The sequence below is a fragment of the Rissa tridactyla genome, chromosome 4, assembly GCF_028500815.1.
Source record: "Rissa tridactyla isolate bRisTri1 chromosome 4, bRisTri1.patW.cur.20221130, whole genome shotgun sequence".
Classification (NCBI taxonomy): Eukaryota; Metazoa; Chordata; class Aves; order Charadriiformes; family Laridae; genus Rissa; species Rissa tridactyla.
This window is the reverse complement of record NC_071469.1, coordinates 82,710,411-82,726,247: the sequence shown is the minus strand read 5'-3', so window position 1 is coordinate 82,726,247 and position 15,837 is coordinate 82,710,411. Positions and strand designations below refer to the sequence as shown.

General features: G+C 35.7%; 1 protein-coding gene across 2 annotated transcripts in view; it reads left to right on the top strand.

The window, feature by feature from the left end:
- Positions 1-15,837, top strand: part of LOC128908058 (neural-cadherin-like) — a 77,366-nt gene that overhangs the window by 16,948 nt on the left and 44,581 nt on the right. For both annotated transcript variants that reach the window (XM_054197559.1, XM_054197557.1), the window contains exons 2-4: positions 10,719-10,916; positions 11,719-11,944; positions 14,346-14,547. In XM_054197559.1, the coding sequence (XP_054053534.1) occupies positions 10,719-10,916; positions 11,719-11,944; positions 14,346-14,547 (626 nt within the window). The remainder of the gene's footprint in view (positions 1-10,718; positions 10,917-11,718; positions 11,945-14,345; positions 14,548-15,837) is intronic.

The following is a 15,837-nucleotide window of genomic DNA, read 5'->3' as shown; positions in this document are numbered from 1 at the left end:
TGTTTTGTCTTTTACAATTCTTATTACCGCTTTTATGAATTACAACCATGTTAACAGTTACACATCAAGCTGGCCTTAAGCTGAAATCATCATCTATTATCCAGCAGATGCGTTTCATTAAACTGCAATGTGTTTCATGCTTTAAGTCAAAAGAAAACTTTCATTCTGTGTGCATTCAGGACAACTATAGGTGTTTACAGGTTTGGAATGTTACTTATTTGTGGTAGAAAGGAATGTCTGGGGAAGCTTTAGAGCACCATGTTGATGTTTATTCAGTCTGAATGTTTTGATGCTATATGCTGTCTACTTCAAGCAACCAGATTAAAAATATCTTTGTGAGACTACTGGGAGTTGAACACCAAAACTGTTTAGATCTTCTGGCTGTTTATCATCTCAAACATTCAGATTCTACAAAATCAACTTTTTTTTTTAAGCTCTAACTGAATTTCAGCACAAATTTGTTAATCCAATGGAAATAATAAATTATAGAACATATGGATACGATCTTTCTCAAAGTTGGTTTGTAACATCTCCAGTTGGACATTGGTTCTCTGACTGACATGGCAATTATGTTACACTTTATTTGATTATGAAATAGTTTTATTTCAGTTTTTCCTAACCTCTCTTTTTTTGCATTTAGAAGTGTAGTGTCCAAATTTGTAGACAGAGTTTCTTTAAACTTTCTTGGTATGTTTGAGTTCAGGTTTTAGAATGAAAGAGAGATTGAGATTTAGCCCACAGTAAATTTTCCTTTGACTTCAAAATGTTTTGGTCTGAATAGGAGACAAATTCAGTATTTTGAAAACAGTTTCCTTTTGATTCACTCAATAATATACAGTTTTTCATAATATAAAGTGTTTCAGACATAAACTCCACTTTTGTTTTTCATTTTTCTGATAAAAGAGGTCATAATTTCTTAAATAGGAAATTTCATTGCCTTAGATGATTGATCGTAGGCATATAAAAATTTTTTACTTACTTAAATGGGAATTGCATATAAAGTCAGTATTAAGGAAGTGCCAGCTTTGGGATAAGGACAGTTGGGGGCGATAGAGCAAAGAGAGTTGAAATAGGTAAGGAAGGCTTTGTCTATATGACAGCTTACTCCTCAACACAGTTTGAAATGGAAAATGAGATTCGTCGTTCTTTCTTCCCTGATGCAAAAAAAATGTTTGTGAAGTCTCACAGCCTGGTGTCCTTTCTCTCTGTAGTAACAGCGCGCTCGGCAGATAACCAGTTTATCGCTTTTTCCTAGCCCTAACAACAAGAGTTCTGTGTGGTATGAGCTTCAGTTTACTGATGATGCATATAAATGTTGATACATGATGTGCCACAGTCAGATTTCTCTTTTTCATTTTCTTTTTCTGAAAAATTAAAATTAATAATGATTTCCTGTCTTTCATGTGTTTAGGTTTGCAGCCCATATAATGTTAGTTCAAAAGACTTTCTATGCATAGTGATACTAAGAAGTATAACAGGCTGTTTTTTGGTGAGGCTACTGATTGTGGTGGCTTTTTTTTTTTCTTGCACGTGATGGGCTACAGAGAAACAAACCAGATTTTCCCCAAGAAATTCTACAGAAAATTTGAAGAGAACTTCCCATCTTACAGTGGTATGGTAGCTGCTACCTCCTTAGCTAAGTTCTCTCCTGATGATAACGCTTTTTGGAAAACAATAATAATTTATTGAGACACATTAATTTGTAGTAATTTATTTCACATCTGGGCATGCTTGGTTTTTCAGTCTGCCGCTCTCAGCAGATGATATCACACTGGGAAGTCCCTGATAACATAGTTATCACTTCATTATTTTTTAACTGGTAATTTATATCAAGATCCACTCTGCCACAATCATTTAGCTCCTCTGATGCTTTCTTTACTTTTTTTACTTTTGTTTTCTGGTTTGCTTTAACTTCTATTCTAAAAGCCATAGGAGGGTAAGGAACAGAGACATGACAGATTGTCATTATTCTATCTGCAAAAAAGATAAGGCATATTAGGAGGGAATGTGGGCTGTCCACAGCTTGAGCCCATCAAAGTTATCTCTTTAGAAGGTTTATGTTTTATGAATGAGCAAACTACCGTACTTAAAAGTAGCCCATCATATACTTCATGAATTTTCAGAAATGACAGTAGAGAAATGTTTGTGCATAATTGTCCTATTTTTTGAAGGATATACAGTAGGACTGGGTACAATAACCAGTAGCTTTTATCTCATGTTATGGTATGAAAATGGGAACAGAGATTTCTCCTGATTGCAGTTAGAGGCTTAGGACATTAACATTTTTTTTCTGGAAATGTATGTTCCCAAACTTTAAGTCAGTAGATATTTTACATTGAAACATATTATAGAGCAAGGTCAGCATGATATTTGCAAAACCTCCTGAAAACAACAATGTCCTCTCAACCAAACCCAAAATATTTTACTTGCAGTATCCCAAACAAATGACAAAACACTGAGTTTTCAAAAAATGTGTGAATATTTAAAAGTCTTAGAAGTTGGAGAATCTTAAAAAACAAAAAGAAAAATACTAACTTGAATACCTAATTTGCTGATAGACATAGACCAGAATGTAATAGTGATATTGACCTAAACACTTGCAAGACTTTTAACATTCTCCTAATCTCCTTTTAAAAATAAACTGTAAATGCCAGGAGCAACCTAGCTTCTCACCCATTGTTGTTTACTCATAGTAATATAATACCTCTTCCCTCAGTACGCTCAGGGAATGAGTAATATTTGTCCACAATTGCAGAGGCATGTTCAGTCAAGTACGTATTCTATATTGTCAGATTTTTAAAATCAGAATGTCTGGCATTGTTAGTTTTATCAATTACACTGATGCAGGGAAGCCTACATCTTTAACAAAAACAAGGATTTTATTTTCAAGGCTCAACTTATAGAAGTATCTATTGGATTTTTAAGAGAAAAGACAGTCATATAATCTTAATGAAATCAGAAGTCTGAGAATACGTTGGAATTCACAGATTGACAGCATCTTTTATAATTTGACATGGTGAAAAGAGATGGGTTTAGAGGCAACTCCAACCTAGAGTACTTGAAATTGCAATCAAGCTATTTCAGCATACATGATTTTCAAGGCTTGGTTTAAGTTGTTGTTACCTGAATGATTAAGTGTCAAAGCCCTCTCCTCCTTCCTGCCACCCTTAGTGTAACAATATTGGTAGGTGCGGGAATATTTTTTTTTTTCCAGTTGCTGTATGAAATGATAGGATTATTAGTTTGCAGTATCTGCGTGCAATCCAATGAATCTTTAGAACCCAACTTCGATACTGAGTTGGAGGAGCTAGTTCATGTTACTTTGTGTTGAAACCCTTTCCTAGAAAATTAATGGTGAACACACCAAAAAGCTTTTTCAGATAAACCTGGATTTGGTAGAGCCATAAAGAACTGGTGAAGAACCTAAAGAAGAAAGGAACCATTATTCAATCAAGATATTTGGCGACTGCTTGTAATTTTCAGTATGTTCTTCAGTTTGACAAGTCTTTAACATGGACTGCCCTAGAGGTTCATGATTTTGAGTTCATTGTAAATACTTTCAGTTCATTATAAATACTGAGTCCCTCTATATGTCTTAAATTTGATATGAAAAATTACTAATTATTGTACAAGCCTGTGACACCCTTTTTAATTTATTAGAAATTTTCCTAAGCTGTTTGGACAAAGTATGTAACCCAGTCTTCCTAGTATATGAGTATTAAGTTTTTTCTAATTTATTATTTTTTTTAAAATAAGAACAGTTTATTTTATTATACATATGTGGTTTGTATCTCGCCAAATGATCTACCTTTGAACAGTTAATTTAAAATGTTATGTTTTCTTCTATATATTTAACTCTGCCTTTATTAAAGCTTCTCAATCGTAATAGCTGTGCTTAATGAGGCACTGTCTGCCTTTTGATCATGGAGATTTGGAAAAAGGGATCTTGCGAGGAGGCTGACAGCAGACGCTGTCCTTGATATGCATTGCTGTTTTCTGAAAGGCAGTTGAATAACAGATTTTCATGCTTTTTCTTGGAGAAGTGACTTCCTTTCGAAAGAGTGAATTTTGTCTTAAACTAGGAAGATGTTAGATATTGCACAAATCCTATCTGTATTATGGTTTGGACCTTACGGACTTGAAGGAATGTTACTGGATATACAGTAATTCTGATTTTAGTAAATCAGTTTCCTCAGATAGCTGAGGTGACCGATGTTTTTTTACATCTATTGAAAGGTTAACAGGTGTAGTGCTAAAATAAGATTAACATAAAATGATGACAGTCTAACACCTAGGGACATTATGTAGGTAAGCTGTGGCACGCTTTGAAATGCTTCTGCTATAGAAACCAACAGTTGGATTATGTTGATGTGTAATTCTTATGCAGAGTATGTTGGTAGAGAACTGATTTAATTAGCTGCATGGATAGAAGTTTGCCTACAAGCAGACCTAAAGAAAGATATTTTAGGGATTCTAATTATTTTATGTTTTTTTTTTTATTTTATTAATTACTTATTGCTGCTTTTAAAGAGTGTTTTTGCTATGATTAAACTTCCCAGCAAGTCACTTAATATTTTGCTTATGTATTTTTTTTTTTAAAGATAATTTTTTTTTTTATCTTTGAGTCACGGCATATCATACTGTGAGCAGAAACTTGGGCCAGCTAGTGTATTGCATTTCCTAATGTAGTTGGAATTCAGAGTAAGGCAGTATAATAAATCCTTTTCTTTGTCAGTTTTCAACCACAGATAGGCATGAAAAATAAGCAATTATAGATAGATACCTGTGATGAGTTTCCAGCAGTGGATTATGAAGATTGATCTTGGTGATAGGGAATGAATTTCAGTGCTGCAGATTTTGTCAGTAATATTAAGTTAAAAGGAAGCAATTCCAACTGGAGGGAATATCAGAGGAAAAGCAGACTTTAGGATGAGCTGCCCTAAGAAGGATTTTTGATGATACATGAATTGACTCTAATAGGGAATTAAGCAGCTAAAGTAGGAAAAACCTCTGGACTAGAGTTTATAATTTTAGTTTTAATTTTTTATGTAAATTGAAAAGAGAGCTGTAGAGAGGACTTAGTTTTGATATTGCAAAGGGCAAATAAGTGGTATTTGCAAATATGTGGGAAAAGCAATCTGCTCACAGAACCTGTTTTTATTAGTTTCCGTAGTGAAGAAAAATAAGAAAAGAGGAAAAAATGCTTTCTGATCAAATAAAAAGATTATTTTATCCTTTTGAATGTGAAGTACTAGATGACTTTTAAAAATACTAATTTTTAATATAAGATGTTCCAGTGTTACGTTACTGTCATGTTTATGTGCAGCAAGAGCCATTTTGAGTTTTATCTGTTGTTGCTCAGTATCTGTGAAAAAGCAATTTAAATTTTTCTGTTGTCTAAAGCTAGGGAAGAAAATCTGTCAAATGCAAAAACTGCATGTGTGCCAATAACGTAATGAGCAGAACTGTTCTTCAGTAGGATTTTTTCTGAATGGATGACATTGTGTAAGATATCTACAGCGTGCCAGGTTTGAAAGTCAAGTATCTAGTGTTTAAAATTGAGGAAATTCTTATTGGTAGTGTGTTACAAAACAATTTGAAAATTCTTTTAGGGATAATTAAGGCTGTGTCAGATTCCCGACTTAGGGTCTCAGTAGTGGGTTTACTTGCACTGCTGAATATAGTTGCAGGTATCTCCGCTTGTTACCAGAGCCTGGTATTCAAAACAGATAATTTAAGTAGAACCTGTCTGTGTGTTTGTAGGACTTAACCCAAATCCACAAAGGATTACCAGTTTTAAGCTGTTTCTGTTAAGATTTTGAGTGGAATTGTAACATATTATTTCTCCCATAATGTAGCTATATAACTGCACATGTACCACTTATTTACTACTAATAAACGCTTATTAATCATAATATACCAATGCAGATACATAATAATGCACTACTACTATTAATATACTGATGTACATGTGTAATTAATATATCTGCAATATACACATAGGAGTTGTTTTGATGAAAGGTTTGAGGCACCTTAACTATCAAGAGATGTATGTTTCGAAAATTTCCTTCCTTCCAGTGTCTTGAAGCCCAAATCATCTTTGTAAATAGAGGGAAAAAATGAATTTTATATACCTCATTAAAGATCAGTTAAAATTCTGGTTTAAGCTCCATTCTGTAGGAAAACAACTATTCTGTAGGAAAGGAGCCATGTCAGTTACAAAATATAAGAGCCTGCATTTTGTAACATACATGCAGTGATAATTACAACAAAGGAAAAACTTTAAAATATTTGCTGTGCTCGTTGGAATGTAGAGTTATGCTTTAAAAAAAATCACGATCATGAACATATACTTTGAAATTCTTAATGTGTTGTCCTGATAGACATGCATATATTACACATTATTGTCCACGTCAGTCTCTTCATCACACTCGTTGTCCTCTGGCAAGTCCGTGTCTGATCATGCTTCATTGGACACCCTGATGTTGTTTCTACAAGTTGTCAGGTCACATTTGTAGGTCTCTGTGCAGAGAAGTACAGTCCTGTTCGGTGTTTCTGTTATAGTTTTTGCTTTGATACATGGTATGCAGTCAAGGGAAAACTTCCTTACAATCATTTTCCTCCAGACTGCCTTTATCTGAAAGCAAAATCACGATGATTCATTTAGTATTTTTGCTTGTGAATCAGATTGCCTATGGTTAATGGAAGAAGATAACATACCAATAAGATCTGTAAGGTCACATGCAGTGGATATGTATACTGGTCACGAGAGGCACTTATGCCTGTTTCTTCGATCATGTGCATTGTAGTTTCTGCTGACTATCCTACAAAAATTCTGAAGAGTATTCAGATGTTTCAGAGGTAACCAACATATTACTGAAAGCTTTGATCTTGCGAAGATGTCAAATGACATTAAGGTTTCTTAACTACTAAAACACAAGTACCTGGAGGAACATGTCCAAGTCCTTTGAGTTTTTGATTAATAAAGTTTGCAAGGGCATGTGAGGATTAATCTCAGTCCTGATGCAGTTTTCCCCAGTTTCCTTAGAAGACATATTTCTCAGTTGTAATTATGTACTTAGGACCAGCATATTAATGTTCAGTGAACTGACAATCACTAAGAGACAAGAGTAGAGTTTGTGTCCAGGTTTTTTACTACTGGTTCAATAAAAACCAGTTATTCTTCGATTATGACTTATTTTTTGGTATAGGAATGCATCCATGTTAAGAACTTTAGCAGAACGTGAAACAGAATGAGTTCATGGGTTGATTAGGATATTGATTTCCAGACTCCATAGAGTCAAACAGTAACCTTTCCACTCATGGCAGGGTTACCAAGGTGGCATTCAAATCCTCAATAGATCTTGCTATTATAGAGGCAGATTTTCAAAGGTTCTTAACTCAGCTTCTAATTTAGTGCTTGCTATTTTAAGCCTGCAGTATGCCCAGGCAAACTAAGCTAATTGTGGGTATTTACAAACCTGTGACAGCTTCCACAAGACCTGTTCTTTGAGAAGAGACAGGCAATTTTGACACTAATGTCTCCCTTTTGCACTTACTCTTTTTGGACAACCTTTCAATTAAAATCTATGGAGCGTTCAAGCAGACACTGATCTCATTTGGCAATTCTCATTTAGAGCTACCCTGTTGTGGGTTGCTGTGGTATATTTCAACCTCAGACTCAGATCAACAGCTAACAAGTTCTCTCTGCAGTTTCTTCAGGTGTCTTGGGCTGGCTGCCCTGGGATTTTGGAATGCACATTCTGACGTGGAACATGTCTCTTTGAAACACATCTGGTTTTATTTAATATGGTAGTGAGAAATAATATCTATGCTGCTGCTTTTTACATCATGATTTTTTGATTTTTTTTGTTGCTCCTTCTGGCTTCTTTTGTGCTATGCAGAGGGGAAAGCACACAGCAGCTTTCAGAGTCTGTCTAAATGTTGAAGGGAATTATACCTAGGTGATTACGAGAACAATGCAATAGCAGTGTGGATGGGCTACAGCAGTCTCACCTCAGAGTCAGTCTTTTTTTGTAATGAGGCAATTCGAGTTTATATTTGGAAACTTTGGCTTCACATGCAATGTTATAAAGAACGTTTGGCTAGAGAAGCTGCATCCTTACAGCAGGCCTCCCAACACTGCTGACTGCAGAAGTGCAATACGTAACACACACAATTCATCTCAGAGTCAAGAAGACTTTTTAAGTCTTAGATGTAGATGGCAACTGAGAATTTTTTCATGAAAATGTAAAAATGTGTGTTGTATGTATCCATATTCTATGGTGGTGCAAGGCATGTTTAAGGTTCTTTTTCAAGAGACTGGTCGCTTCTGTGATTTGCTGTTTGATAAATTAGGAATTTGGTTTTGCTGTAGCCACTATTTTTTCACATGTGCTATCTTAAGCTAATATTGTATTCCCTGGAACATTAGATGCTGAGTGCAGGATATAATTACAAGGAAATTAATTTGGGTTTAACAAGTTACTGTCAATACACTTTCTGTTGCTCTTTAGAGAAAGATAAAAAAAGTGATGTACTCACAGTTACAGTTCTAAAATTCAGATGAATTAATGCAGTTTTACAATTTTAACTGGGAAGAACTTCTGTGATTATTTTGGGTGAATGCTGATTTTTCTATTAAGAGAATTTTTGAGATAAGAACAGAAAGTACTGAAAGGTCATGATGGATTAAGTCTCAGGAATCTAAACTAAGAAACCTATATTTGACTTTGTTAATCACAGCACCAAGGAATTTTCTGTATGACAATCCACTTACTGGTTGTTTGTAGATTGCAGATTATGATACGGTGTACTAAATATGCCACTTGCCGTCAGACAGAGGTTTGTAATTATGAAAAGCTGAAGCTTGAAAGAGTCTGATGTGAAAGATATATTACTACTGCTGTGGGAGTGAAGCGATAACATTAGTAAATGCATACATCAGACAAAAGTAACGTATTTTAGTTGGAACATGGATGTTTTTTGGAGAGGGAAATAATGCTGCAATTAAGGAAGTGGAGAGGGAGAGAGAGTACGGCTGTTCAGTCTAATTGGCACACCTTCCTGGGAGAATATTTCTCTTTAGCAAGGTAACACCCTTCGCAAGATTAGACATTTTGGCAACACTTTCTATTTAGAGTCTTAAATACTAAGTTCTTTATAATATTAAATGGATTTAAATCAAAACTGATAATTTTAGGTGTTCCTTTGTATGTTGTTTCAGTTCCTGTAAAGCTATTTTGAAAATAAATCCATGTGTGTGTAGATATGTTTTCATGTATGTATAAATAATAAATACACACTGAAATCAAGTATTAACACCATCAACTTTAAAAATTCTGACTTTACATCCATTATTAAACTCATGGATAAGTCGTGTTGTAAATGTAGATAGCTGTTTTTAGCTGGACCACATTCCCTTTCACTTCGCCAGGCTTGTTAGCTGGGGCATAGTGCCATGTCGGTGCAGTTCAACTGCTTTCAGAGTCAGACTAGGTCTGCGTGCATCACTTTTCTGGAGCCAGAGGCATTAAATACGGACTGCAGGAACACTCAAGTTGGCTTCTGTAGCAAAAATTTTTACAAGTTTAGTGCCAGTCCACTTGGAGCCATGCTAGCCAAAAGGCCCAAGTTATATTTGTACTGTGTTCCCTGGTGTTACTGATAAATATTTTCAGTTACAAAAAAAACCCCAACAAACACACTTTGTCACAGTCTTGTGTTACCCCAGCTAAATTTCTTCAAAATCTGTACTAGTTGTGTGTGATGGAAGGAAGCATTTTTTCAGCTGAAAGTGCATATAAATTTACTAAAGAGAAAAAGGCTTTCTGTCTTCGGTATCCTTTTGCTTTCTTTGGAACGTGAAAATTTTAATCCTATTCTTTGGTCTTCTGTTCAGAAATTCCACCCAGGATATTTTTCCACTCTTTCCTCCTTTAACAGGAAAGCTTAACTCCATTCCTGGAGATTTTGGAGCAGTTTCTTTAGTCTGATGTTTTTTCTTTCTGCCACCTTTTCAGCCATACCTGCCTGATATTTATTACTTGTTTAGGAGCTCTACTGTCTTCACTGGTTATTTTAATAATGGCAGAGCTATAACTAATGCTTTTTCCTAATTTTTAAGGATCTTCTGTTGTTGAGTTTTGGAGAATTGAATTGTTCCATTCTGTGGTGTTTGTTTTGGCATTTGTTTTTGATTTATTGTTTTTAACAGCATTCAGTCTTTAATAGAAGTGAAGACCGTATTAGGATTTCAGTGAACTTTCTAAGCAGGAAAATCACTAGTTAGGGTAGATTGGTTAGAATTTTGTGGCAGCAAATATTTAATTTTCAAAACTCAGAGTTGCTGTAATCATTGCATAAACAAAATATTTTTTGATAGTTTTTTCTTGAGAAAAAAAACTTTTCAGAAAACATGTATTTAAATTTTGAAAATTTAAGAATTGGTGACCTTTCCTAAAAAGAGATATTAGTAGAATGTAACATGGGTGGCTTCGATCTTGCAGTTCAGCAGTACTTGTGCTGATTATTTTTTCCCCCCCGTTGTGTATGGATGCTGTTAATTGCAGAAGAGACTTAAAAAACACTTTTTTTCTGGATTACATGCCAACAATATTGGGGACAGTACACACTTAGGAATTGTTACATTTTTCTGTTACTCTGAGTGCCATTAAGTAGCTGTCTAAGTATTTCTTAATTTTTTCTGTGACCATTAGGAAAGGATTGGTACTTGGTGCACTTGTCACTTACTGTGACAGACGTGAATGACAATGTACCCAAATGGGCCATGGAGCCCTTCCCATTTTTGGCTGTGGTTTCCCCTGAAGCTCCGGGAGGTACTGAAGTATACAGGCTGCTTGCTGTGGATGCAGATGAAGGGATCCATGGAGCTGTAGAATATTTTCTCTTGGAAGGTAAATATTAACCCTCTCATTCCCTGTGTATTAGGCTTCACTGTTGTGACTTTTGTCCTTTAGCCTGTTTCATTGGCGAAAGGTCTTCCGTTCCTCCTGCAAAGGTTCTTAATCTCTGTGTGTAAGAAAAATCAACTTTTATTGAGGGTATGGACAGATTTTCCAGATTTGAAGTGTGTTCTCCCTGCAAAGCTGGGTTCCTGCCGAGATTGTCCCCTGGGGAATGATGGGGACTGGAGCAGTCAATACTCCTCAGGGCTGTGGCAATGGCAGCAGTAGTCAGCACCTCTCTGCTGGACTGCCTGTTCATGAGATAGGGCAGTATTGGAGCACAGTTTATTGGGTAGAGAGGGTTAATGTTCCTTTTCCCTTACGGAAGTTATCCTTCTGGTTAATCTCTAAAAAATTTTTAAGGGTCTGAGTCTAGTACAGACTCATTAATAATTTACTTTGCGGGCTCTTAAAAGAAACCTCAGTAATAGTTCAAAGCTGTCTAAGCAGAAGGAGAGTAGCAATACTCGTCCAAAAGTGACTGTTCCTCTTGGGCAGGACTCTATCAGGGTATTTTCTGGTAAGGGATATTTAGGGTCAAACAATGCCAAAGTATTGGAGGATAAAGAAGAGTGATAATTGTCTAGAGAAGTAAAATGCAACTTAGAAATGTAATCATGAATTTGAATTTTTGTGTGCGTGCTGATTCTAAGCCAAAACCAACTTGGGAATTGATACCATTTTCTCATCTTTATTTTAATCAAGTAAAAATGTTCTTGCTGACAGAAATTTGTGGATCTGTTCTTTTTAGGTGGTGAAGACAGGTTTGAAGTTGAGAAGGACACTGGCTGGATTAAAACAACAGGTTTGCCGTTGGTGAGGGACAAGGAGTATTTACTGACTATACTAGCAGCAGATAAATTTGGAAGCAGAGGGTCTCCAGCCTCTGTTTCTGTAATTGCTGGATTTCGACCACCACAGTTCACCAACATATCATACTTTGTTTATGTTCCTGAAAGTATGCCTCAAGGAAAATCGTAAGTAACAGTTAAAAATAATGCAGTGAGATTGTGTTCCTAGTTTAACTTCTGTATGATCTTTCCAGAGCTTCAGTATTGTTTGTGAATCACAAGTAGATACTGTGAGTAGCAATTTAGATATCTTAATAGACGTGATCACGATACAGTTTGATTGATGTATTTTTTAATCACCCTTTTATACAGAAAAGCGGTATTGAAAAATTAGTTTCTTGCTTTTTAAACAATATGGAAAGTATTAGTAGGTGTTGGTTGTGTCTTAATTTTCAAACAAAATGCAGGATTCCGAATATAACTGTTACATCATGAGGAAAGATATCCTGGTATGAAAGAATATATTAATTTTATGTGTCAAATTTGGAGAAGTGCCTTCTCCATCAAGTGAAAATCAGAAAAAACAAAAGACTGTCTTCACTGTCTTCATCAGTCATGGAGACAAACTGAGCAAAAATGAAGATGCCACAAAACTTGTCATTTTATTTTTCCATCCTTTGTCTAACCATGTGGATCTAAATATCACAGAAAATGTTAGTAATGCAAGTCCACCTGAGTACTCAGTTCTGTCTGCCCAAAACTGTTTTGTTCTTATGGAAAACATTTCCTCTTTCAGTTGAATCAAGAGTACTTTTGTCCAGTAAACATCTTTCTTGTGCGACCATTCAACTGTTATTCATATTATATTGTCTGTGGTGGTGTATTTTACTGTACCAACCTACAACATTAGGTTTTACAGTGTCTAAATAACCAAGATGAGTTAAGATTTTTTTAAAAAAACCCAATTGGTATAGTAGATAACAAGGTTTTTCTTTAGAACTGCAGTAAACTTAAATAGCACAGGCATAAAAGAAATGTAAGAACTGTGAAATGCCACAATACCTAACAGATACCTGCCATCTTGAGTGCAATAATGTTTAGGATTAAAAATAATGAAATTCTTTAGAACTATTTTTTGTCACTATTTAAAAATAGGTTTGCACACCTAAGATGATAGTAGATTAATCAGTTTGTCAAATTACTTCATGATATCCAAAAGGAGTGAAGTATTTAATACAGTTGTTATTATGTCAGAATATAAACAATGTGCCCATTGAAAGTAGTTTCCTGTTACATATTGACCAGAAATAGTCATGAAAATCTGTGTAGAATCCTAAAGTTCCAATATTTAAATTGGACCAATTACACAAGTTGCAGGAAAACAGAGTTGCTGTCATGCACTGGACTTCTGGGTGTGGGGTTTCATAATTGTATGCTGATTTAAGACTGCTGCTGAGCAGAGGAGCGTTACAAAATCTCCGTCTTCCTTTGGTCTGCCACTAGTGCTAGTATGCTAGCTGCACGGGCAAACTGATCCTATGAAAAACAAAGCCAAAAAAAGTAAAAAAAATCAGTTGGGTTGTTAAACATGCTAACAGTATGGCCTTTTGATTTTTAGGGCTGATAGGAGAGTAGAGGTGGCCTAAGCATGCAGCCAGGGTAGGGAGTTAGATGGAGGGCAAAATAATTCCTGTTGGCAGGAACACAGTCTTGGCACTGGCTGAAACTGACTGTGAGACCATGTCATGGGAAAATACAGAAAAAGGCTAACATGAGATTATGACCTACAGCAACCTTTTCCATTGTTTCAGTATTGCACTTAAGGGAAGTGAGAAGACAGCAGCATGGAAATAGACAGGGGGAAAAACTGTTCGAACGCAGAGTTTTGTCTTCTTGATTTGTAGTTGTCACAGGATCATACATGTTGGTGGGTTCTATATGGAATTTCTTCCTAGGAAACCTGCGGGGTAAAACAACAGACGTTTGAGGATTTAGTATTCTGTTTTAAACCCTTTAAAAATATTTATTTTTTAATTTCTTCTTTTACTTCATATTACAAGTGTTTTTCCCACTTGAAGCCTTTAGACACATTGGACTTCAGTGGAAAAACCTGTAACATGCATGCTGTTAGTGCCTGGCTTTTATCCTTTTGCAGTTACCTGTTGAAACTTTAGGATGGTATAACTGCAGCAGCAAACTTACCATGCTGTTATTAAAATGAATCTTTTGCATCTTACTTTATCTTTTAGTTTCCTGCCTTTAAACCATCACTACCATAGAAGGACATTAGAGTAGGCAAATTCAGTTGCAGCACAAATGAAATACTCTGTTCCTGTGTTTTTAATCCTTACTGTGTTCTGCTTCAAATCTTTATCTATTTAACCTCAAGACAAAAGTAGTGCTGTATAACAAAGTGTTTGAATTTGGTATTTAGGTACAGCTATCACTGACTTCAGTGAGTTTGCTCTGATCAGACCTACCGAATTGCACCATCATTTCTGATATGTATAATTTTTGTCATATTTTTCGGTATGTTGTATTATGTGCTTAAGAGTCCTCCCTTTTTTCTTTTTTTTTTTAAATGCAGCTTTCTTACAGTCACTGCTGTATCATATCAAAAGAAATCCCTGAGCTACAGTTTTTTAACAAATCCTAGTGATCTATTCAGTATTGATCGGGCAACAGGAGATATCAGTTTAACTCGGAGTGTGGATTATGAGACTGACCAACACCAGTATGTTCTTTCAGTCAGAGCAGAGGAAAATGAGGAATTCAATAGTGCAGCTGAGGTAGGTGTTCATTTCTGGCTGTCTGTATGTCTTTCCACTTTCCTACAACCTTCCCAGACTTCTGTACAGATTTACTAGGGGCTCCCATTTCCTCAATTCATGCTGTCTATTCCACTGTCCATTTTAAAAGTCTTTCTGTCTATGGGTAGATGTTGAGGGCTGGTTTAGGTACTCTTAAAGTTCACTGTCGCTGATACTGGAACAGCGGTTTCTGAGGGATTCCGTCATAGGCCCTAGGTCTTATCTGGGAAGATATGGAAACAGATGTGCCCAAGCCAAATGTGGGGTTGTGTCTTACTCTAAACCTTTGTAAAGTATGGTGTATATTTGAGATTATTCCAATTTGAAGCAAGAGCAGAACAGAGAATGATTTGTTTAGTATCAAGAACACAAAGTGAACTTGTAAAGAGAGAAAGTAATAAAAACTCCCAGATACTAAGAGATGATGGTTCATGGTGTTTTAGAAAGCTGTTTGACAGCAAAAATATTTTAAAATATAGTTATTACAGTTGTTTGAAATCAAGGATTCACTGAGCTAGGAAATGCATGCAATATAACAGTTTGTTCCTGCTACAGGAAATAAGATGTACACTGTAGAGGGAACAGAAGGCAGAATTATTAAGAACAAGAGGGAGGACACAGAGAGACAGTGAAACAGTGTGTCAGTGTAGTGGCTGTAGCACACCAGAGACTGATAATTTCTATTGACCCTTTTATGTACTACAAGATGAAGGATGGTAGAATATGACTTGAAAGGGGATTATGAGATGATTTTAGAAATACACTTAGCCTAAATGTAGTTTAACTTGTACCTGCTTTACACTGATACAACCTTAGTGGTTATGAGAGAGCAACTCCCAGTTTCTACGAACCTATGTAAGGGGAGATGGAGTATGTGTCTACCTGTTGCACTGTGATGCAGAATACCGTAACCAGCTTCAGTCAGTCTGAAGTGCAGCAGTGTGAGATGCCATAAAGGCTAATTTAACACACTCCTTACTGTTTGGATTGTAAACAACGCCACTGCGGACTCATCTTTGACATAGGAATATGAAAACATTTTTAAAGATGTTAGAAGCAGAATTGTATTTCTGAGTTGTTTTACCATAATCGGTTCTATTTACATCTGATTTACACTGCTGTAATTGAATTCAGAACTTGGTCTTGGAGATTTATACTGCTAAAATGTAATATGCTTGGCAGTAGAATTGTGTTACAAGTGTTACAAATCACAGAAGTGTTGGAAGATAATGGAAAAAGGATGCTTGGAAACCAGACGATCCATTTTCC